At 47.6% G+C, this 22,390-nt stretch overlaps 1 protein-coding gene across 8 annotated transcripts in view; it reads right to left on the bottom strand.

Annotated features, from left to right (window-relative positions):
• Positions 1 to 22,390, bottom strand: part of MAPK10 (mitogen-activated protein kinase 10) — a 236,496-nt gene that overhangs the window by 37,381 nt on the left and 176,725 nt on the right. For 7 of the 8 annotated variants that reach the window (XM_081020953.1, XM_081020954.1, XM_081020952.1 and 4 more), the window contains 4 exons: positions 21,528 to 21,586; positions 11,872 to 12,010; positions 10,939 to 11,104; positions 4,248 to 4,319 (listed from right to left, as the gene is read on the bottom strand). In XM_081020953.1, the coding sequence (XP_080877079.1) occupies positions 4,248 to 4,319; positions 10,939 to 11,104; positions 11,872 to 12,010; positions 21,528 to 21,586 (436 nt within the window). The remainder of the gene's footprint in view (positions 1 to 4,247; positions 4,320 to 10,938; positions 11,105 to 11,871; positions 12,011 to 21,527; positions 21,587 to 22,390) is intronic. The other variant, XM_081020956.1, reaches the window with a different exon arrangement.

The following is a 22,390-nucleotide window of genomic DNA, read 5'->3' as shown; positions in this document are numbered from 1 at the left end:
TTTGACTGTGATGTGAACACAACCCTACAGCTCTGGTGCTTAGATTTCACTCTCCTGAATAAAAGCTTCTCCAACGTTTATGCCTGCAAATAAGCAGCATACTGATGGAACAACCTTTCAAGGAGCATTTCCATGCATATCCCCACGGAGTGATTAGTTGCATCTGGTAGATACAAATGTGTGGACAATTCAACCTTTCCCCCATCCTTCCTGCCCCCCATCAAGGCCTGATTTCCATCCGTATCTCAGCAGTGAGAAAGGAAGGAGGGGGATATTTCATTTCCCAAGCAAATGTCCTTCTGAGTGCCAAGGTCTCATTTTTTTTTGCTTTTTAGAAATGGAATGTCCTTTGGGCAATCACTTCTTTGAGTACAAAAGATGGCTTACATTAAACTTTCCAGTTGGGGGAAGGAGTTGGGCAAAACAGAGAGAGGGGGAGTAGGTAGCTAGGGGTAGAACGGTTAATCTTTATTGCTAAATACGTCTATACTTGCCTATGTGCACGAGAGTGATGCAGCAAGAAAGAAAGAAAGAAAGAAAGAAAGAAAGAAAGAAAGAAAGAAAGAAAGAAAGAAAGAAAGAAAGAAAGAAAATTCAGTGAACAGTGTAAGACCTAAGGCTAGCTACTGTTTGTCACCATAGCTTTGTGACCATAATTAAATGACTAATTTAAAAATATAGGTCTCATCTGCATCCTTATAAGCATATTGGTTTCTATCCTAAAGAGATCTTATTTTCTGGAGACATATGCAAATCAACTTGCCTTTAGCCTGTAGCAAAGGAGCTGCAGTTTCCCCCTTATAAGCTGAAATCCCAGCAGCTAAATGACCAAGGCTTCTAACATAGCATTGCTTAGAAATGGGATTCAGTTGTCTGGGGAATCCACTTATTTGCTGCAGTATAACACCTTTTGGGATTCATGAACTTAACAAAGCCAAAATCAAAATAAAGGTTGCAGGGTGGTTTTGCATGGCATGTAGGATAGCACCGGCTTCAGACTGCAAACATACATTCCCAGTAGGTTGGGGAAGGGGGGGGGGAGCCTCTCTGCTTTCGAAATTAGAAAGTAGAGCAGGTGATACCCTTCCCAGTTAATCAAGAGCTGAACTGCTGGCCTGAAGGTGACTAACCAGGAAAGAGATCTTGGGGTTGTGCAGATATCTCGAGTATGCAGTGGCAGGAAAAACAGCAAACTCCATACTAGGCGTTATTACAAAAAGAACTGAAAACAAAGCAGCCAACATTGTGGCACCTTTGCAGAAATCTGCGCCTGCTTGCATTGTCAGTGGCACCTCTGAACACATTTAAAGTGCAACCACACCTGGAATGCTGTGTACAATCTCAAAAAAGGATACCACTGAAGTGGGAGCAGTGCAGAAAAGAGCAACCAAAATTATCGAAAGGTTGCAACACATTCCATATGTGGGAAAGCTGAAGCAATTAGAGGTGTTAAAAAAAATCACTAAGTGGAGATACAATAAAGCAGAGGTAGCCAACACTGTACCATCCAGATGTTGGTCTGCAGCTTCCATCATCCCCAGACAACACTGTCAGTAGTTGGTAGGAGCTGAGATCAACTGACACCTGGAAGGCACCCCATTGACTTCATGAGCGGGTTTCTAAACAGATGCATGGTGTGGCCAAAGGTGGATGGAGAGATGTGTTCTCTCTCATAACATTAGAAGCCAGAGATTATCCAGTGAAAACTGACTGGGAGTCAGTTCCCGGCAAGCTAAAGGCAGCACTGCTTCACAGGTGTATTCAGTTTCTGGGATTCAATGCCGCAGGATGTGGTGGCGGCTGCTAGCCTTCAAAAGCCATTCAAAAAACTAAAGGAATATCCATGTAGGACCAGGGACACTAATACTGGCTGATGGGCCCAAGATGGAAGAGAACTGACCAATGGGAACATCGTCCTGACCTACAACCCACCATCAAACCCACTCATTCCATTTTGTAGCATTTAATCCATCACAGAACTTGAGCCGACACTGTTATGGTTTGGGCGGCAGGTGGACAGGCCCCCTCTTCCAGACCACCACTTTGTCATGAGCCCCTCTACTTTCACTCAATATATAAAAGATTAGCCGCAATAATGCTGTAAAAGACACTGTGCTATGCAGAGAATGGCTACCCATGTTTTGCAGGCTCTTACTGGATAGCTCCTGTTAACGACTCAGGTAACAAGTGACAACACTCCAGGTGTGCAACATTTTGTGATGTTTAAAGACATTTTACTCTCTCTTTTTTAAAAAATGATGCTCCAAAACTCAACTATCCCATTAAAATAGTCCTCACGCTCTTCCTTCCTCAGCAATGCCCACCATTTTGGGGTGTCCCCCCCCCCCATTTCTTTCCCTAACTCCAGCCTTTAATCCATTCTTCCCTGCACAACCTCTCCTTTACACACCCCAAAGGACAAAGATTTGCCCTCCACCCACCTCTGCGCATGGGGCCAGAAAGTTACACTTTCGACTGCCTTTGGCCTTTGATATTGCTGAGAATAGGGATGCGGGTGGCGCTGTGGGTTAAAGCACAGAGCCTAGGGCTTGCCGATCAGAAGGTCGGAAAAGGATCAGTGTATGGAGTTCTGCCTCCCATGGAAGTGAATGAGGGCAGAATTTTGCAGAGTGAATATAATAATAATAATAATTTATTTATACCCTGCCCATCTGGCTGAGTTTCTCCAGCCACTCTGGGAGGCTCCGAATCGAGTGTTAAAAACAATACAGCATTAAATATTAAAACTTCCCTAAACAGGGCTGCCTTCAGATGTCTTTTAAAGATAAGATAGCTGCTTATTTCCTTCACATCTGAAGGAAGGGCATTCCACAGGGTGGGCGCCACTACCGAGAAGGCCCTCTGAACTGTATGCACGCATTGGCTGAGCAACTGAGATAGGTCACAACAGAACTCAACTTTAATCATCATGTGTGAAAGTTTTGATTTCCCTCACATAAGTGCTGTTGCAGGTGGCCCTTCATATACCTTATTATGCATGTGCTGGTTTCTGCAGATGTGTGGCTGTAGGCTCGTTCATCTGCTAACCTCTTCAGCTGGTTTCCATATGCAAACTGTGCAAACTATCCTCCTATCTTTCAATAACATCCTATATTCCCAACGTCTGAGAGGAAATGACCACAGCATGTTGGAAAGGCTGACCCTATGTTAATCACCAAGAAGCGCCAAATATTAATCAGTGCTCATGACCTTATGCTTATCACACCAGCTGTCAAAAGATTTCTCAAGCCAATTTACCCTCCTCCTAGCTCGCTGGTGGAAGTCTTTTACAGCAAAGAAGATGTAAATATGTGTGTTTTGTTAATATAAAATGTGCTTTTATTCCTTGCCTACAATAGATGAACTAGAAAGCTTCTTTCTCTTTCTTTCTATCTTTCTTTCTTTCTTTCTTTCTTTCTTAGATTGCAGTTGTTTTCATTTTCTAATATTACTTTCACCACCTTGAGAGATGGCAAAAAGAATATCACAGAAACTCAAAATGAACAGGGCAAGAGAAGGGTGTGGGTGGGGTGAGCAGAGGTTTTTTTTGGGGGGGCGGGGGTTGTGCAGACCTCATGCACACACAAAAAAGGAAAGTTCATTCTGGAATTCTGGTTAGGAGTTCCATTTCTAGGAAGCGCCAAAGGACTGCCGGATCTCTTCTAGGCAACAAACGGGTGAGTCAACACATTCAGAACAAGATGTTGTATCGACTCACCTCCGGAGTCTATACAGCATCATGGTGGACCCAGACTAACGATGCATTAGCAAGCAAAAGATTATGATGTCACCACAAACATCAAAAAAATTACAATTTTCAAAACATTCAGCCAAAAGAGGGGAAAGGGGGAAAAAACAACAAAGTTTAAAGGAACAAATGGGCCGTTTTCTTTAAAATGCAATCAATAAGAAAAAGTTTACAAGTCTGTCATCAGTGGCTGGTTCTTCTATAACCCCCCAAAAGGTGTTAACAAATATAAGGGTAAAAGCATGAAGAGCTGTTTGGTAGCGTTTGTCATATAGCTGGCAGTTCGGGTTTTTGTTTTGTTTCGTTTCGTTTTGCTGCTGATTCCCAAGTGACTCCAATCATAATTACACACACCCCTAAGATTCAGCTTTTTTTCGCTTCTGTCTTTGTATCCTCCTCTCATATATTGCTTGCTTAATAGGAAAAAGTCAAGGATGAGGCTGCGGGGGATGAAAGAGAAATAATTCGATGAAGGTTGCAGCAAATGGCATAAGGATACAATCCCTTCCTGGAAAGAGGATTTTGTGGCGCACCATTTCTCCCATAATGCATCCTACTGACCATATATCCACTAGAACAGCAGAGACAAGGAAATGAAGAGAGAAAGGGAGGGGGGAAGGCAAAGTTAACTAAGACATTTTGGCTCCTACAGGAGGGGAAAAAGAGCAGATTGATCAGAGAAAGCACAGATTTATGCACCTTCCACCGAACAATTTTTTAAAACACACACACACACACACAAAGATGTCATAAACAGAAGAAGCATTAATACCCAGCAAACATTAATTTAATCAGTTTTATTCCACTTTTTCAAAATGTATATATATGCAAAAATCCTGACCTTTTCCTGTTTAAATTGTCCCAAGATAATGATCCCCGGATAATGCCCTTCAGGGCTGCAACCCTATACATATTTACTAGGGAGTAATGTAAGGCCCATGGAACTCAACAGGGCTTACACTTGTGTAGATATGCATAGGATTGCACCCTACAGATTGCGCCATGCATCCCCTGTCACTTTTAATTGCTCCTGTGCAAGCTAGCCCATTTGTGTGGTCACAGGCCAGAGCAGCGCGTTAAATCTAGGCTGCTCTCATTTGACAAGACCAAGTGGGGAAAGTTGCATGCGTTTGCTTCTCGCTTCTGTTGTCACAGGAGAAAATGCCAGGTTCTAGAACAAAGTAGGCAAATCTGGGGAGAAGGGAAAGGATGGCACCTAATTTTTCCAAGTTAGATCTAGTTCAGGGATGGGGAACCTGCGTCCCTCCAGGTGTTGCTGGACTACAACTCCTATCATGCCTGACCATTGGCCACATTGCCGGGGACCATCTAGAGAGCCACAACTCCCCGTCCCTGGCCTAAGTCATACCAAATGCATCCAGGAGGCTTTGGTCACGGACGTTAGGGCTGCCATATTGTGAGTGAAAAAGGAAACCGGCTCTGAAGGCAGACGGATGCACTGTCTCCCATCTTCCCTCGCTCGCAAATTTTCTTTGGGCATGTTCATACATGATTTCTCCCAGAAGCAACATCCACATTGCACATTGCACTTAAAACACACACAAAACATTTTATTTGAAGCTCTATAGCTGAGCTCCAAGTCTATAATGGGCAGGATTCAATGTGAGCTTCACAGCAGCATATGCAGGAGGGGGAACACAGGCGACAGAGGTGGAAGGAGCAGGAAAACCTGCAGTGGCCACGTTGCCAGATTTACTAGTATGTATGTATGTATGTATGTATGTATGTATGTATGTATGTATTTATACCCTGCCCATCTGGCTGAGCCTCCCCAGCCACTCTGGGCGGCTTCCGATTGAGTGTTAAAAACAGTACAGAATTAAATACTAAAAACTTCCCTAAACAGGGCTGCCTTCAGATGTCTTTTAAAGATAAGATAGCTGCTTATTTCCTTCACATCTGATGGGAGGGCATTCCACAGGGTGGGCGCCACTACCGAGAAGGCCCTCTCTGGTTCCCTGTAACCTCACTTCTCATAATGAGGGAACCGCCAGGCAGTGTACAGGTCTGTACAGCAGCCTTCACCACTGGGGCAGATGGGAGCTGTAGTCCAACAACATCTGGAGGGCACCATGTTGCAGTCTGGCAACTTTAGTAGCACGGGGTCCCAACATGAGGATGGGGCAGCCACACCCCTCCGGTACCAAATATTCAGAGGCCCAGCAGTTATAGCTGGCGAGAACCGGTTGATCTATCCAAGGCCTCATTTACACCATACATTTAAAGTGCAATGATACCACTTTAAATGTCCATGGATTCCCCAAGAGAATTCTGGGAGCTGTAGTTTGTTAAGGGTGCTGAGAGTTTCTAGGAGACTCCCCTCTCCCAGAGTTAAAATTCCTAGAGTTCTCAGTGAAGAGGGATAGATTGTTAAACCAATCTGGGAATTGTAGCTCTTGGAGGGGACTAAGGGTCCCCTAATGACTCTCTATAGGGACGCAGGTGGAGCTGTGGGTTAAACCACAGAGCCTAGGACTTGCTGATCAGAAGGTCAGCGGTTCAAATCCCCACGACGGGTGAGCTCCCGTTGCTCAGTCCCTGCTCCTGCCAACCTAGCAGTTCGAAAGCACGTCCAAGTGCAAGTAGATAAATAGGTACCGCTCCGGCAGGAAGGTAAACAGTGTTTCCGTGTGCTGCTCTGGTTCTCCAGAAGCGGCTTAGTCATGCTGGCCACATGACCCGGAAGCTGTACGCCAGCTCCCTCAGCCATTAAAGCGAGATGAGCGCCGCAGCCCCAGAGTCGGTCACGACTGGACCTAATGGTCAGGGGTCCCTTTACCTTTGCCTTAATGACTCTCACTTAACAAACCACTACTCCCACAATTCTTTGGGGAAAGCCATGACTCTTAAAAGTGGTATCATAGTGTGTTAAATGTATGGTGTGAACATGGCCCAACAGTGTTCACTTTTTCTGTCCCACCTTCTTTTTCTCTCTCCTTTTAACAGAAACAAAAACGAACACCAGTCGAGTCATTTCTTTTGACAGAGGTGAAATGCTTCGTTTTGGGGGGGGGGAGGGAAGGGGTGGTACTGGGTGCACAGGGCAGCAAAAGCATGCCTGAAACACTGGAGTCGCTCTCACTTTTAAAGGGGGCGGCAACAGGGCAATTTGGGGACTTTGGGAACAGAGTGCATCAAAACGGTGGGGAAATATAGCATCCATAAAGTCAGGTGCCAAGAGAAAATGAAAGCATGGAACTGGCCTTAAACAGGCAAGATTGCATGGGTGGAGAGAGATTAAATCCAAATGTACCCAAATATCTGCCTCCCAGAATTTGTGCTGAATAGTCAAGCAGAGAGGAAAGCTGAAAATTAAGTGCTCTCTCTTTACAGATACTGAACTGCACTATGGACTTCTGCAGATTCAAAAATTAGATGTCACAAAGAGTCGGACACGACTAAACAACAACAAACAGCCAAATCATAATAGGCACTAGTCCACAGTTTCCCAAACTTGAGTCTTCAGCTGTTGTTGGACTACAACTCCCATCAACCCTAGCTAGCAGGACCAGTGGAAGTTGTAATCCAAAAACAGCTGGAGACCCAATTAGAAAACCCTGCGCTAGTCAAAAGCTTTTCCCCTCTCGGCTTGGCTTCTATTGCTAGGTAAATGCATGTAACTGGATTGCTCATTCTATGATAACCAATTCTGCCATTTGCAGATGCTCAGGTAATTAGAATTATTGGGAGAATACCATAACTGCCCTGATTGTGTGATTCCTTGAGGGAACTGCCAAGTCCGTCAGTTCAATGAAAAAAATGGACACGTGGCTCTAACTCAAGTTTCCTCAACCTCGCCCCTCCAGATGTTTTTGGCCTACAACTCCCATGATCCCTAGCTAGCAGGACCAGTGGTCAGGGATGCTGGGAACTGTAGTCTCAAAACATCTGGAGGACCGAGGTTGAGGAAGCCTGATCTAACTCCACCCATCAAAGGCTACTCATGCAGAGCACCTTGAGCTCACCTGAGGACAGAGCTCTGGATCAAAGGCAACATCTAAGCTCACCTTCACTTTTCTGGAGGTTGCTATAGCAATCTTGATTAAGAAGGTTTCAAAAGCATTTACCCCTTCATTATTACTACAGCAAGGAAACCTTCACTTTAAGCTGATAACTAGTACTAGAATCACCTTCAGCTCTGGCTTTTAAACTGAAAAACACAAGGTGTGCTGGAAATGCAGCCCAATCATTACCAAATTTAAATAACAAAGAAATCAGGCTGAAATAGCTATCTAATTGCCAGCTTGCAGATTGCAGTCAAATGTTAGTTAAAGCGCTGCAGTATGCTAATTAGATTCCACAAATTAAAAATGGAACAATCTGGAAGTTCCCTGTTACATTTAACATCAAAAGGGAACCTTTGTTTTCAGATTACTTGGGAAAGATTACTTGGGCAGCAGAAACAGAGGAATGGATTTATCTCCATGGTGTTACTTGCTCATCCTGCTGCAAAATTGGCTGCCTAATATTTATGAAGCACGGATTTAATACTGTACTACCGATAGGGCTTTTTTTTAAAGCACACAAATAAATGATGGTTGATGTGACAAGATTATTGAGCACAACAAAATAACATTCACCCCCCCCCCCACCTAGAAGGTCAGTTTGATCAGAATTATTCCTTTGCTATGGGGCTGTTGGGTTATTGTTTTTATTTCTATTATGTATTTTGTGGTTTTATATCTTGATTTTATTCTGTGAATCACCCTGAGACTTCTGGGAATAGGGCAGTATATAAATTCAATAAACAAAATAAAATAAAAAGAGCACCCCACATCTAGATTACTGCACTGTAATAGTGCTGTACCCTCCCTTGGAAACTTGAGGTTGTGTTTTCAGGACCCACAACTAGGTTTTGTTGAACCCTTTTTAATACTGAATTTCAATTTGTTCTCACCCACCCTGGGACCTGCGGCTGAAGGGTAAATAATATCATCATCATAATCAGGGCTGCTTCTTTTTCAGCTGGAACTTACAGCACCTCTCAGCTGGGCCCTGGAAGAAGTAGGGGGAAGAGACCTGACCAGCCTCAGCAAAGCCCCTCTACATCTCTGGCTCACGAGGAGACCCTCCCCAGAGCCTAAAGGGGATATCCTCTAGGGCAGGCAGTGATTCTCAACCTGTGGGTCCCCAGATGTTGTTGGACTACAACTCCCATCATCCCTGAGCTCTGGCCTTGCTGGCTAGGGGTGATGGGCATTGTAGTTCAGCAACATCTGGGGACCCACAGGTTGAGAAAGGCTGCTCTAGGGCTCTGGAGAGGTGCACGTGAGCTGGAGGTGCAGCGGGAGCTTGCTGAGGCTCTTAGGCCTTCCAGCTAACAGCTGACATGCAGGAAAGCTGCACCTCAGCTGCTCCAGCTCTCATGGAGCCTGGCAGGATCCATTGCGGGGCTGCTGCCACCACCGCCACCTTCACACGGGCAGGCCACCTCTTCCTCCCTGGGGAAAAAGTAAGCACTGACTCTCTAAGGCAGGTGCAGACAACTCTGGCTCATATAATCACCGAGTTTGTCAGTGACACTCATTGCCTTTTGATGAAAACTGTTTCCCCTTGTTATTTGGTGGAGAGTCTGTAGCAGCTAGGTGAAAATGAAAAAATAGCAGCAACCAATAGAGGTGTTAATTTTGTGTCATCCCAAGTTCTTAAAGGCTTCTCCTATGAGCTAGACCCTGGATTCCCGAGAGATAAGGTTTATGGGATTGTTCCAGAACATAAATATTTTCATATGTTTTTATCCAAAGTAATAATGCCAAGGCCATCCATCCCTTGGATAAGCTGAGTTACATTGGAAGCAGCCTTGCATTCCTGTCTAGAGGTGAGTTGTGATGTTAAAAATAGGTATGTTTCCAAAGCTTCTTAAAGCCCCAGATATGGGATACTTGGGCAAGCGTGGCCCCCAGCTCCAAAAGGTGGCATAAAGCATTTTAAAGAAACAAAATGTTTGTCCACTGCCTTCGTGTGGTTGAGGTATCAGCCCCTACCCTCAAGCTTACCTCGAAAATAAATTTCCCAAAACTACTTTGGATTAGTGCTGATGTGCACAGGCAAGGAGAAGTTGATCATACTGGCTTAAATCTTAACTAAGATGCCTTTGAAATTCAAAAGTCTGCTGCTGCAGGTTGGGGACCTTCCAGTGCAGTAGAAAAAGTGGTGCAAAGAGAAATGGAGAGAAAAATAGAGGTGCCTTGCCCTCAATCCGGAGACTCCATTGGACCCCACTAGATCCATGAATGGAAGGAGTCCTGCCATTGGCAGAGGACAAATTGGAATCCAAGCCATTGCCTACTATTTGCTATAGAACCCTGCCTAGAGCTAGATTCTTGTCTCCTTGCCTTGTTGATTTTGTGATACCAATGTTTTCTCCTATGCAACCAGAATAACTATATTACTTAGAGAACCTCCCTATTTGCAGTGCCGTGGGCAGCAAATAAAATGATGCGAATACATGCAATCTAATACTCCTAGGCTGGAGATAATTTGATTTAAGTTTTTTGTTGTTGTTGCAATCATAATTTTGTTACTGTTTCTCTATGTTTTGATTTTATAATACATTTTCTCAGCCACAGGGCTGGAGTTGTTCACCCGTTTTTATTAGTTTTATGGCAACCCATGGTTTTATGCACCAAAATTGAACTGAAACGAATACAGGTCCGAGTTCCTTTGTTTTGAAAGGATGTGTGTTCCTAGGGAAACAATTTATTAACAGGGACCATATTTGGAACTGAGGAAAGCTGGAAATATTTGGGTCACACCCATCGCCCACCCAAAGAGCATTTTAATATTTTAATTCCCAGCGTGGTGATGAAAAGCTCTGTTTAAATTCCCTCCTTATAAACATGCCTCCAATGATACAGACTGGATGCAATGAGATACAGCATAGTATCCAAATTGGGTGTTTCTTAACTTCAGTAATATCTGCATCATCCTCTGTGTTGCTTTAGTGCCTATAATAATCAGGCGGACAACCCTAGGATTGTCAGTCTCTCAACCAACCATTGCAGTAGGTGATCGTGTTGTTCGTTTCATGCTGGTGAAAAGTTTCACCAGGTGATATCTGTGCAATAAGGTTTTAAAGGTACTTGAGCCGCCCAGGTCATTCCTTCCCATCCAGCTGGCACTCCCAGCTTTGCTCCATCCCATATGCTCACATCACATGTATATCCTACCATTCTCCTTGTAGCCCATTCCCAAGATGACCTCCGGTGCTCTGTAATAACGTGTGACCACATAAGGAGTCATCATGAAGCTAGTGCCTGCGGTCCTGGCCAGTCCAAAATCCAGGATCTTCAATGTGCAGTCAGATTTTACCACAATATTACTTGGTTTTAAATCCTGAAAGAGATGAAGGAGTGGGGGGGGGCAGGAAATATGAGTTCTACCTACAAGACTCAGTAGGTGCTTTATATCACAAATGCCACAATGGCGCGGCTGTCCCTGTTCTGTGGAACAGTATTTCCGTGAAGATAAAACAGGCACTCACTATCTACACTTTACAGAAACAACTGAGGACATTTTTTTGTTCCAAAAGCCTGGATGAATTGGTCTCTGACATGGCTACTGCGTACTCGGTATTGTTTTCAGCTGTTTTTATTGCATTCTGTGCACTGCCTTAAGACGCACGTGGAACGCGATTTGTTAAATAATTATATCTGCTTTGGCGGTGCTGCAGGGCTGAGAGAGATGAATGATCCAAGAGGGGGCAAAGGGGTGCAGCATGTGATAATAATAATAATAATAATAATAATAATAATAATAATAATTTATTTATACCCCGCCCAACTGGCTGGGTTTCCCCAGCCACTCTGGGTGGCTTCCAACAAAATATTAAAATACAATAGTCCTTCAGAGATTAAAAGCTTCCCTAAGCAAGGCTGCCTTCAGATGCCTTCAGAGGCTGGTCACCCAAAGAGACAAGGGAGGTGGTGTTTGCTATAAAAACAGCACTGCTCCCTAGGTCCCTAGGTATGGGTATAATAGTATAACAGGAGCTAAAACTGGGCATGCTCCAAATAACAGAGATTTTTTTTTTCTTTCCCGTAGAAGGACATTTGTCCTTTTTTTTGGTGGTGGTGAGGGAGTGAGATGGACGCCTGGCTTACCCTGTGAATGATTCCTGCAGAGTGAAGGTGCTTGATGCCGCAGAGCATTTGGTAGAGCAGGTAAGACATTCGCTCGTGGTCCAGCTCCATCTGAATCACCTGGCACAAGTTGGCATCCATCAGCTCCATTACTAAATACCTAAAGAGGAGAACAGAGACACATAATAATCAGCACTCATCATGGATCAGATACAGGAGGCATAGGGAAACTCGGCCCTCCAGATGTTTTGGGACTACAACGCCCATCATCCCTAGCTCCATCATCCCTGTACATCGGGGAGGGCTGTGTGGAGAGAGTCTCTTCCTTTAAATTCCTAGGAGTTTATCTCAGTGAAGACCTTACTTGGAAAATCAATACAACCCAGGTGGTTAAGAAAGCCCAACAGAGGCTCCATCTCCTCAGAGTATTGCGAAAGAACGATGTCAATCAACATTTGATGATCTTCTACCGGTCCACAATAGAAAGTGTCCTTTCATACCGCATCACAGTGTGGTACGCTGGTTTGACATCAACTGATAGGAAGTGCCTACAGAGGGTGGTGAATACAGCACAAGATATTATGGGCTGTCCTGTGAATCCGCTGGATGAAATAGCGGAAGAACGTTGCCTCAGGAGAGTGAAGAAAATTCTCAGGGATGATTCACACCCTGGCCGGCACTTTCTTGATCTTCTGCCCTCAGGCAGAAGATATAGAAGCATGACTAGTCTCACCAACAGGGTAAAGAACAGCTTCTATCTGTGGGCTGTTAGGCTGCTGAATGAAAAGATAACAACAGGGCAACTGACTTTTGGGTTTGGTGGGTATGAGTCAGTAAACAAGGGGAATTAAGACTAAGAGAGCTGAGTGGGGGGTGCTCGTGTAATCTCACTGTATACAAGTGACAATAAAGTATTTCAATTTCAGTTTCAATAACAGGACCAGTGGTCAGGGATGATGGGAACTGTAGTCTCAAAACATCTATAAAAGGATGTCACATAGAGGAGGGAGAAAGGTTGTTTTCTGCTGCTCCAGAGAAGCGGACACGGAGCAATGGATCCAAACTACAAGAAAGAAGATTCCACCTAAACATTAGGAAGAACTTCCTGACAGTAAGAGCTGTTCGACAGTGGAATTTGTTGCCAAGGAGTGTGGTGGAGTCTCCTTCTTTGGAGGTCTTTAAGCAGAGGCTTGACAACCATATGTCAGGAGTGCTCTGATGGTGTTTCCTGCTTGGCAGGGGGTTGGACTCGATGGCCCTTGTGGTCTCTTCCAACTCTATGATTCTATGATCTAGAGGGCCGAGTTTGCCCATGCCTGAGATACAGCAATGCTCTTGTATCTGATGTGTCCATCAGAATTCATTTTGCTGGACCCCCCCCCCCCAAAAAAAATTGTAGAATCGTGATGCAGCTGAGAGTAGGGAGTGGGTGAGATGTCACTGAATGACATATTTAATGTAAACATCCTTTTTCTCTCTAACCAGCATCATTTCATTCTTCAGTAACTAGCGTGGTAAGGGGCATACATTCTGCATGTAGACTTCAGCCTTGCACACTCTTGTCAGGAGGCCTCTCTTTCTCCTGCCCCTCCTGAAGACCTCTTTGTGTGATGGCTGTGCTCTGCCTTCATATTTGGGGGCAGCAAAGCTTCTGAAGACCAGTTTCTAGAAACCGCAGGTGGGGAGAATGCCTGTTATGTACTGAGTTGAATAGGATCCAAACTGTAGCAGTCTGATTGGTCCTAGAACAATAGGATCCAAAAGGCAGCAGTCTGATTGGTCCTAGAACAATAGGATTCAGAATGCAGCAGTCTGATTGGTCCTAGAACAATGCAGCAGTATGATTGGTTGGCAGGAACCACCCAATCCTGCTCCAGATAGAAGTGAATCCACAACCTGATTGGCTTACAGTAGAATTCCAGAATTAGCCAATCATGTGCAGCCCATTGTGTAAGTAATGTATATAAAGCAGATACTGTGAGGGGACATTCATTCATTCCTCCTCACCACTATGAGCTGAATAAAGAGCATGAAATCACTTTGCGACTCTGAGTATATTTCACTGGCGACGAGGATGGGATCCCGCTGAGCTGACTGCCACACACAGCACCGCAGCACCGCCAACTGCCGCACCGCTGCCTCGCACCGTGTATCCAGGCTTCAGCTCCGGGGCACAAGGAACTCAGAATGGCAGCCAACAGCAGCTTCTCGCCATTCAACCCAGCATCTGGAGACTGGGAAGCGTACGCCTCCCGTTTCACCTTCCTCCTAGAAGCCAAAGGGGTCACCGACGAAGAAGACGCCAAGAAGAGGGCGATATTCTTCAGCGTCTGCGGAGAGGAGACGTTTGAAATCGCCCGGGCTCTCCTTGCGCCTGAAGACGTCGCTACTGTTCCATACAAAACAATAATGGAACAGCTGAAGGGGCACTTTTCGCCGCAGCCCTCAGTGGTGGCTCGTCGAAATGCCTTCTACGCAAAGCGGCAAGCCCCTGGGGAAACCATAACTGGGTTTGTGACCTCTCTCCGCCAAGCCGCCCGGTTCTGCAACTTCTCAGAGCTGGAGAACATGCTTCGTGACCGCCTCGTCGGTGGCCTGAAGGATGAGAAGCTGCAACGGCGCCTCTACGCTAAGAAGGACCTAACGTTCCAGGTCGCTCTGGAGGAGGCCCTGGCAACAGAAGCTGCCGAGAGGTCGACCCAAGAGGCACGGCCGAGCCTGCCATCCCAACCGAGGGTCCACCATGAAGACCTCACCGACGACTCAGGATCCGACAGGGAGGAGGTGCACCGAGTACAGCAGCGCACTCAAGCAGCGCACAGACCACAGCTGCCTCGACGAGAAGGAGGGAACTGCGCAAGCTGCGGGGAGAGTCACGAGAGGAGGACCTGCCGTTTCCGCAACGCAGAGTGCAGGCAGTGCAGAAAATCGGGACACATCGCCCGGGTGTGTCGGGCTCGGCCCACCCGACACCAGGCATCAGATGACCAATCCAAGAGCCCCAGGTCCCGGGGCCCAACGCACCAAGGCAACTCGACGGAGCTCACGGACTTCCAGGTATACCAGTTGCCCCACCCCAACGTAGAGAAAATTTATGTAGAGGTACAGATAGAGGGGGCCCCATGCCGCATGGAGCTTGACACGGGTTCAACTCTATCCATAATCTCGGCAAGGACCTTAAGGAAACTGTGTCCCACTGGGGGTCCCAAACTCAGGCCGGCCCCATTCACCCTCCGGGACTTCCAGAAACGTAAGGTCCCCACAATGGGGGTGGGGACCTTCAGGGTGCAATACCGAGGGCGGACGCGGCAACTGGACTTGCTTGTGGTCAAGGGCCCCTACATTAGCTTACTGGGATTGGCATGGTTTGGACCACTGGGGCTAGCTGTCACCGGGGTGAACCACACTAGCTTACAAGTGGACGTGGACGCCATATGCAAGGAATTTCCAGGGGTTTTCGATGGGAAATTGGGACAGTATACGGGCCCCCCCATTGCGCTACAGCTTGACCCCGCAGTACGACCGGTCAGGCTCAAGGCCCGCCGGGTCCCGTTCGCCTTGAAACCCCGTATAGACGAGGAATTGGACCGACTCGTAGAGCAAGGAGTGCTGGAGCCGGTGCCTAATGCTCCCTGGGAAACCCCAATCGTCACACCCGTCAAGCCTAATGGTTCGGTCCGCATCTGCGCAGACTACAAATGTACCATAAACAAGGCCCTCACGGCCCACGCATACCCAGTGCCAGTGGTCAGCCATGTCCTTGCCACCCTGGCTGGGTCGAACATTTTTGGCAAGCTGGACTTGGCCCAAGCATATCAACAGCTGCCAGTAGATGAGGCCACAGCAGAGGCACAGACGATTGTGACGCACAGAGGAGCGTTCAGGGTAAAGCGGCTGCAATTCGGTGTCAGCGTGGCACCAGGCATATTCCAGAATATAATGGACTCTCTCCTTAAAGGGATTCCTGGCGTCACCCCCTTCTTCGATGATGTGTTGATTGCCGGCCCCACACCAGAGGAGTTTGAGGACCGCCTCCGCACCGTTCTGCACCGTTTCCAGACGGCGGGTCTCAAGGTGAAGCGGGAAAAATGTCTACTAGGAGTGCCTCAGGTGGACTTTCTGGGATTTATGGTGGACGCAGAAGGGGTCCACCCGACTGGGGACAAGGTACGGGCCATTTGTGATGCCCCAGCGCCCAAGAGCAAGACTGAACTTCAGGCCTTCTTGGGACTATTGAACTTTTACCATTCCTTCCTTCCCCACAAGGCGGCGGTAGCGGAGCCCCTACACAGACTCCTGGACAAGCGGGCCCCTTGGGTGTGGGGCCAGCGCCAGGAGGCCGCATTCCAGGCAGTCAAGGACTTGCTTGTCTCAAACTCAGTCTTGGCACACTTCGACGAGAGGCTGCCGGTGGTGCTAGCATGCGACGCCTCACCCTACGGCATTGGAGCTGTCCTGGGGCACCAACTCCCGGATGGAAGAGAGGTACCGGTGGCGTACTTTTCCCAGACACTCAACACAACCGAGCGGAACTACTCGCAAATCGACAAGGAGGGTCTGGCAATCGTAAAGGGAGTAAAAAAATTCCATGATTTCTTGTACGGGCGGCCCTTCACCGTGGTGACTGACCACAAGCCGTTGCTTGGCTTGTTTGCCCCCGAAAAGCAGACCCCCCAAGTGCTGTCTCCTCGCGTCCTCAGGTGGTCAATTTTCCTTGCCAGCTACCAGTATGCACTGATTCACCGACCTGGGAAGGCGATGGGCCATGCGGACGCCCTCAGCAGGCTACCACTACCGGAAACAGGCCCTGACCCAGCACCTGCACAAGAGGTTATGAGCCTGGAGCTGCTTCCCGACCGCCCCATTCAGGCACAAGAAGTTGCACACCATTCCAAGAAAGATAGGGTCATCTCCCGGGTCCTGGACTGGGTGTGGAGGGGATGGCCCAGCAGCAGCCCCGGGCCAGAATTCGCCGGCTACACAACCCGCAAACATGAACTGTCGGCCCACAAGGGGTGCCTGTTATGGGGAAGCAGAGTCGTTGTTCCCCAGCCCCTCTGCAAAAGGGTCCTCACAGCCCTACACGAGACACATCCAGGGGTAGTAAGAATGAAGGCCCTTGCCAGGAGTTATGTGTGGTGGCCGGGGATCGATGGAGAGATAGAGGCCTGGGTCAAACACTGCCAGGCCTGCCAAGAATCCCGCCCAGATCCCCCAAGGGCCCCAGTCCAGTCCTGGGAGTCCGCCCGAGCACCATGGTCACGCCTGCATGTGGATTTCGCTGGCCCCTTTCAGGGGAAAACATTCTTCATAGTGGTGGACTCCTACACCAAATGGCTGGAAGTCGCACTGGTACCGTCCACTTCCACGTCCGCAGCCATCCGGGTACTACGCAGGCTGTTTGCAACCCACGGGCTCCCTGACACTCTCGTCTCAGACAACGGGACTGCATTTACGTCAGGAGAATTCCAAACCTTCACAGCGCAGAACGCCATCCGCCACATCCGTTCGGCGCCGTTCCACCCTGCCACCAATGGCCAAGCAGAACGCATGGTGCGGACCACCAAGGACACCCTTCGCCGCATGACGCAAGGGGACTGGGAGTACCGCCTTGCCACATTCCTTCTAGCACAGCACAGCACCCCCAGCTCAACGACTGGCCGGAGCCCCGCTGAACTACTAATGGGTCGGCGCCTTGCAATCAGATTGGACCGCCTTCACCCCGATAGAGCTCAGGATGAGGTAGTGGTGGGGGAAGGCAGGAACCCCCGGACCTTCAAGGCCCAGGACCCAGTGTACGCAAAGAATTTTGGGGCAGGCCCAGCATGGGTACCCGCCACAATCACCAGGGTCACTGGCCCCGTGTCGTACGAGGTGCTAACGGATGGGGGGCAATGCTGGCGCCGCCACTGCGACCAGATACGGCGACGATTCCCGGGAGAAAACCAGGAGGAGGACAGGTCAGAGGAGTCCCAAGGGAACAGCGGGGCAGTGAGGCCCATAGAGCAGGAGGGGCCAGCAGGAGAGGCAGAATCAGTAAATACAGAGAGGACCCGTGAGGCCGAAAGGACACCGGAACCAGAACCACGACTGAGCGAGCCGGTTGCACCAGACCAAACAGCCGCATCACAGCCAGCATCCTTGGAACACGAGCCAGAACCCGGAGCCCGGACCAGGGAACACCCCAGGCCACAACGCACACGTAGGCCGCCGGCATACCTTGAGGACTATGAATGCGACCTCCCGGGCAGGACTGGAACTTAGAGGGGAGGGGTGTTATGTACTGAGTTGAATAGGATCCAAACTGTAGCAGTCTGATTGGTCCTAGAACAATAGGATCCAAAAGGCAGCAGTCTGATTGGTCCTAGAACAATAGGATTCAGAATGCAGCAGTCTGATTGGTCCTAGAACAATGCAGCAGTATGATTGGTTGGCAGGAACCACCCAATCCTGCTCCAGATAGAAGTGAATCCACAACCTGATTGGCTTACAGTAGAATTCCAGAATTAGCCAATCATGTGCAGCCCATTGTGTAAGTAATGTATATAAAGCAGATACTGTGAGGGGACATTCATTCATTCCTCCTCACCACTATGAGCTGAATAAAGAGCATGAAATCACTTTGCGACTCTGAGTATATTTCAATGCCCTTGAGCTAAGGTTCTGCTTCTGGTTTGCCACTGTGTGAACAGGAAGCTGGACTATATGTGCCGTTGGCTCCTCTTCTGTTCTAAGGAGATCGCCACGCAGTGTATCAGACCAGAATTCAGTACAGTCTTCTCTGACCTTCATGTGAGGTCAATCACATGAACTGCTGCCGGCAATTCTTTTGATTGCAGATGCCAGAGATTGTGGGGTGTGTGTTCTGCCACTGAGCTTTGTCTCCATCTAAAACAAAGGCTTTTCCTGGACCACCCTAGCTCCAGCTTAGCCGCTCCTCTTTCACTATGTCTTTTATTTGCTTATCCTCAGCTCCATATTAGGAGTGTCTGACCCATCCTCCATCTTGCCTGCCTGTTGTAAATTGCCAGCCTTGCAGAGAGGGACTGCATATTGCACTGAATGCATTGCAGACAGTCAAGAAACCTTCAATAAATAATTGCAGAGGGGGAGTCGGTCGATAATTATTATGCAGATACAACAAAACAAAATAAAAACAGTGCTGGCTTGTCATGCCAAGACTGGAAATCCTGGAATGGGATTGGCTAGGAAATTCTAAACTTTGCTGGACCTTTCATTTACATCCCAGTGGTAGCTGCTACTAGATATGGGGAAAACCTCATACTGCCTCACATTAGCTTGGAAATTACTCAAAATGCTCTCCCCCCCCCCCCAATCAAATACCCCATTGTAAAATTTCTTAGCCAATTTGAAAGACTTTGGGGGATTGCTCACCCATTTCTGCTGCTCTCTCTCATCCCCCAAATCCATCCCCTGCCATCCCCTGAACAACTCCTCTTTCCTCACAGGGAACTGGATGGTGGAAAGAAGAGTAGAAGGAGCATAGAGAGAGTTTTCTTCTCCATCTTCTGCCCTCCATTGCCTCACCACACTGAGTAACAGTGTGCCAAGTCACAAGGGATTATGGGAGATTTAGTTTTCCCAGGGGCTTCTGCAATTGCCAAGGGCATCGCAGAAGAGAGTTTTAAAAACACTGACATATCACAGTGTGAAGAGAAAAGTTGATTCCCCTGCCAAGATTTTGCCCTTGCGTTATAGGACACAAACTGTGTATAGTGTATAGTGAAGGAAATTGTTAAAGGGGAGGGGGCAGAATGAGGAGAGTTTGGCCAACTAGAAACACTTCTGATTACCTTAAATATTATTCAGGTCAGGTTCTCCTTACATGCCAAGCCACGGCGGACAATGCTCAGTGGAAATACTAGCAATTCTCTGCTTTGCCCCCAGGCAAATAATTTTTACAGAGTCATAGGTTATCGGAAAATAAATATGGAAGAGGGGGAAAATGTTTCGCCTCCTTCCTTAAAAAAAAAGAAACCCACAAAAATAACACAAGGAGATGATTTCAGAGTGTTTTACGCACCTTTCAGAAGCCTGCACACCTCAGGGACTTCTGAGGTAACAGGAGCTGCCTGAGAAAGCTATCAACACAAAGGAATCAAAAGGAGCTGCTTAGAGCCATTCAGATTCCTTTGCATGTCTGAACATGTTCAGACCCTCCTCACGACCACAACCCCACATCCTGCATTTTCTCAAGCACCTCCGTTACGATGCTCTGTGTACACTTTCCATTTCTGCACTTCTAAATCGAGGTGGGAAGTGCTTTCTGACATACCTAAAAGCAGTAGGCAGATAGTCGTGAGTTTTCTGATCTTGACTTTTTCCAATTCTTTTTTTTTTTTATCATTTGCACGTTTTTTCATTTTATTATTTCCATAATATAAAACCAGCATACATAATTGCTGGTCATTTGCTTCTTCTTTTCTCCCCTGCTCCTCTTGTAGGTACAAAATATAGGAATGACACAAAGAAATGGGGGGGGGGGGGGAAAGGTTGGTCCCATCGGGTCACTGCCTTATGGAGTGTTGGACATGAGGCAATTTCTGAGGAGAAGGAGCACTTTCCATTCAGCTATTCCTGAGTTTTAGTTGCGCCCCCAAGGCACCCGAGCCACAAAGTTCTCAGGAGAACAATAAATCACACTGACAGGGAATATTTGGTTTATGGGTTCAAATAGGCCACAACTTTATTGGTTAGAGATGTGAGCGGTTTGGCTTAGGCATTGGGGTGAAGCCAGGCTATATCTTGACTCCTGGCAGGGAGTCCACGGAAGGGTAAACCACTGACGGGAGTGCCCTACAATTTATGTCAGATAGTGGCACCCCGAGGGGTCTTTGTAGGGGCTGTGATGCCCAGGCTTCGGACAGTATTCACACCCCGGATGCCTATAACAGGATACCCTTACCAAGGAGGGGCAGGCGGGGCAACAACCTCCCCTCCAGCCAAATGAAGGCTTAAAGGTAAAGGTAAAGGGACCCCTGACCATGAGGTCCAGTTGTGGCCGACTATGGGGTTGCGGCGCTCATCTCACTTTATTGGTGGAGGGAGCCGGCGTACAGCTTCCAGTCATGTGGCCAGAATGACTAAGCTGCTTCTGGCGAACCAGAGCAGCACACGGAAACACCGTTTACCTTCCCACCAGAGTGGTACCTATTTATCTACTTGCACTTTGACTTGCTTTCAAACTGCTAGGTTGGCAGGTACAGGGACCGAGCAACGGGAGCTCACCCCGTCGTGGGGATTCGAATTGCCGACCTTCTGATCGGCAAGCCCTAGGCTCTGTGGTTTAACCCACAGCACCACCCGCATCCCAAACGAAGGCTTTCCCAATGCCAAAGAGGCAAGGAAGAGGGAGCCAGCTGGCCACGCTGAGTTTAAATGGACCACGGCCATACCCGCTTTGCCGGCTGATAGGCTGGGGCTGCCTTGCAATGCCGCCGACGCAGCCGGCAATGATGTAGGGGGGACGTAGCGTACCTCTCCCCACCCCCACGCCGGAAGACTATGAGGCTCGGCTGCCCCTGCGCAACATCGCCCTCTGATATAGAGGAGAGCAGATTGTTCACTAGAGAGTACAATGCCCACTTCTCCCTCAATCCTCTCCCCCTCCCGCAAATGGCAAAGATTTAGGCTTTGCTTTTGTCCACGTTACTTACACATCCTGGAACTCCTCCAGAGATTTCTGTGGTGTGAAGACATTTAATAAACTGATAATCTGAAAAGCAGGGAGGGAGAGAAGGAGAGAGCGGGAAAGAATGATAATAAAACATTAGCAGTTGATCAGATTATGACAGATTGCACTACTGAAATTGCTCTTTAAAACTGTTCAGTTTACACCAATCCATCTTGCTACAAGTGCGCATATATATATATAACAACAACAACCCACAAGCAGCAGATCACAAAGGCATATGTTGCAAAGAAAGACATTGTTTTGAGAAGACTGTGATTGCCTGCTTTTGATTCAAACAAAAGCAAAGCAAATTCTCCCTTTAAACTGGGAGTTCACAGCTGAATATTCAGCCCCGCTGGAAAGAAACATGTAGAATTTGCTAAGCCACGAGGCGTCAGTGGTATATTAATGATGCTTGTCAGGGAAGGAGAGACAGGTGTTGAGGCTTCAGAGAAACAACAACTTACATATTTAAAGCAAATGGTTTCTTTGTTTTTGCTTTTTTAGGGGTGCAGGATGTTACTGTGATCCACTGCTACTAATAATTTCTGCTACTGCTGCCACTATTAGGCTGCACTTAAAAGCTGCTATTGTCACTCCCTTTGGTTAGTGCCTACTGCAAGGCTGAAGCATGTACCCCAGCCCAGCTAAATGTATTTGGCACACACCAGCCCTTTAGAGATGCAGCTGTCAAAATGAAGCTGATCATTGGCAGTGCTAGGGGTTGGGAGTAACTTTGAATTAATACAGGATATAGTTCAAATACCGCCGTCTGCGTTCTTGCTTTGCTCTGTCAAATGGCTGGTGGAAACTGCTCTGAACTGGCCTAGCACACAGGCGTAAACT

The sequence above is a fragment of the Podarcis pityusensis genome (assembly GCF_964106645.2).
Source record: "Podarcis pityusensis genome assembly, chromosome: 9".
Lineage (NCBI taxonomy): Eukaryota > Metazoa > Chordata > Lepidosauria > Squamata > Lacertidae > Podarcis > Podarcis pityusensis.
The sequence above is the reverse complement of the archived record's forward strand: the minus strand, read 5'-3'. Positions and strand labels throughout refer to the sequence as shown.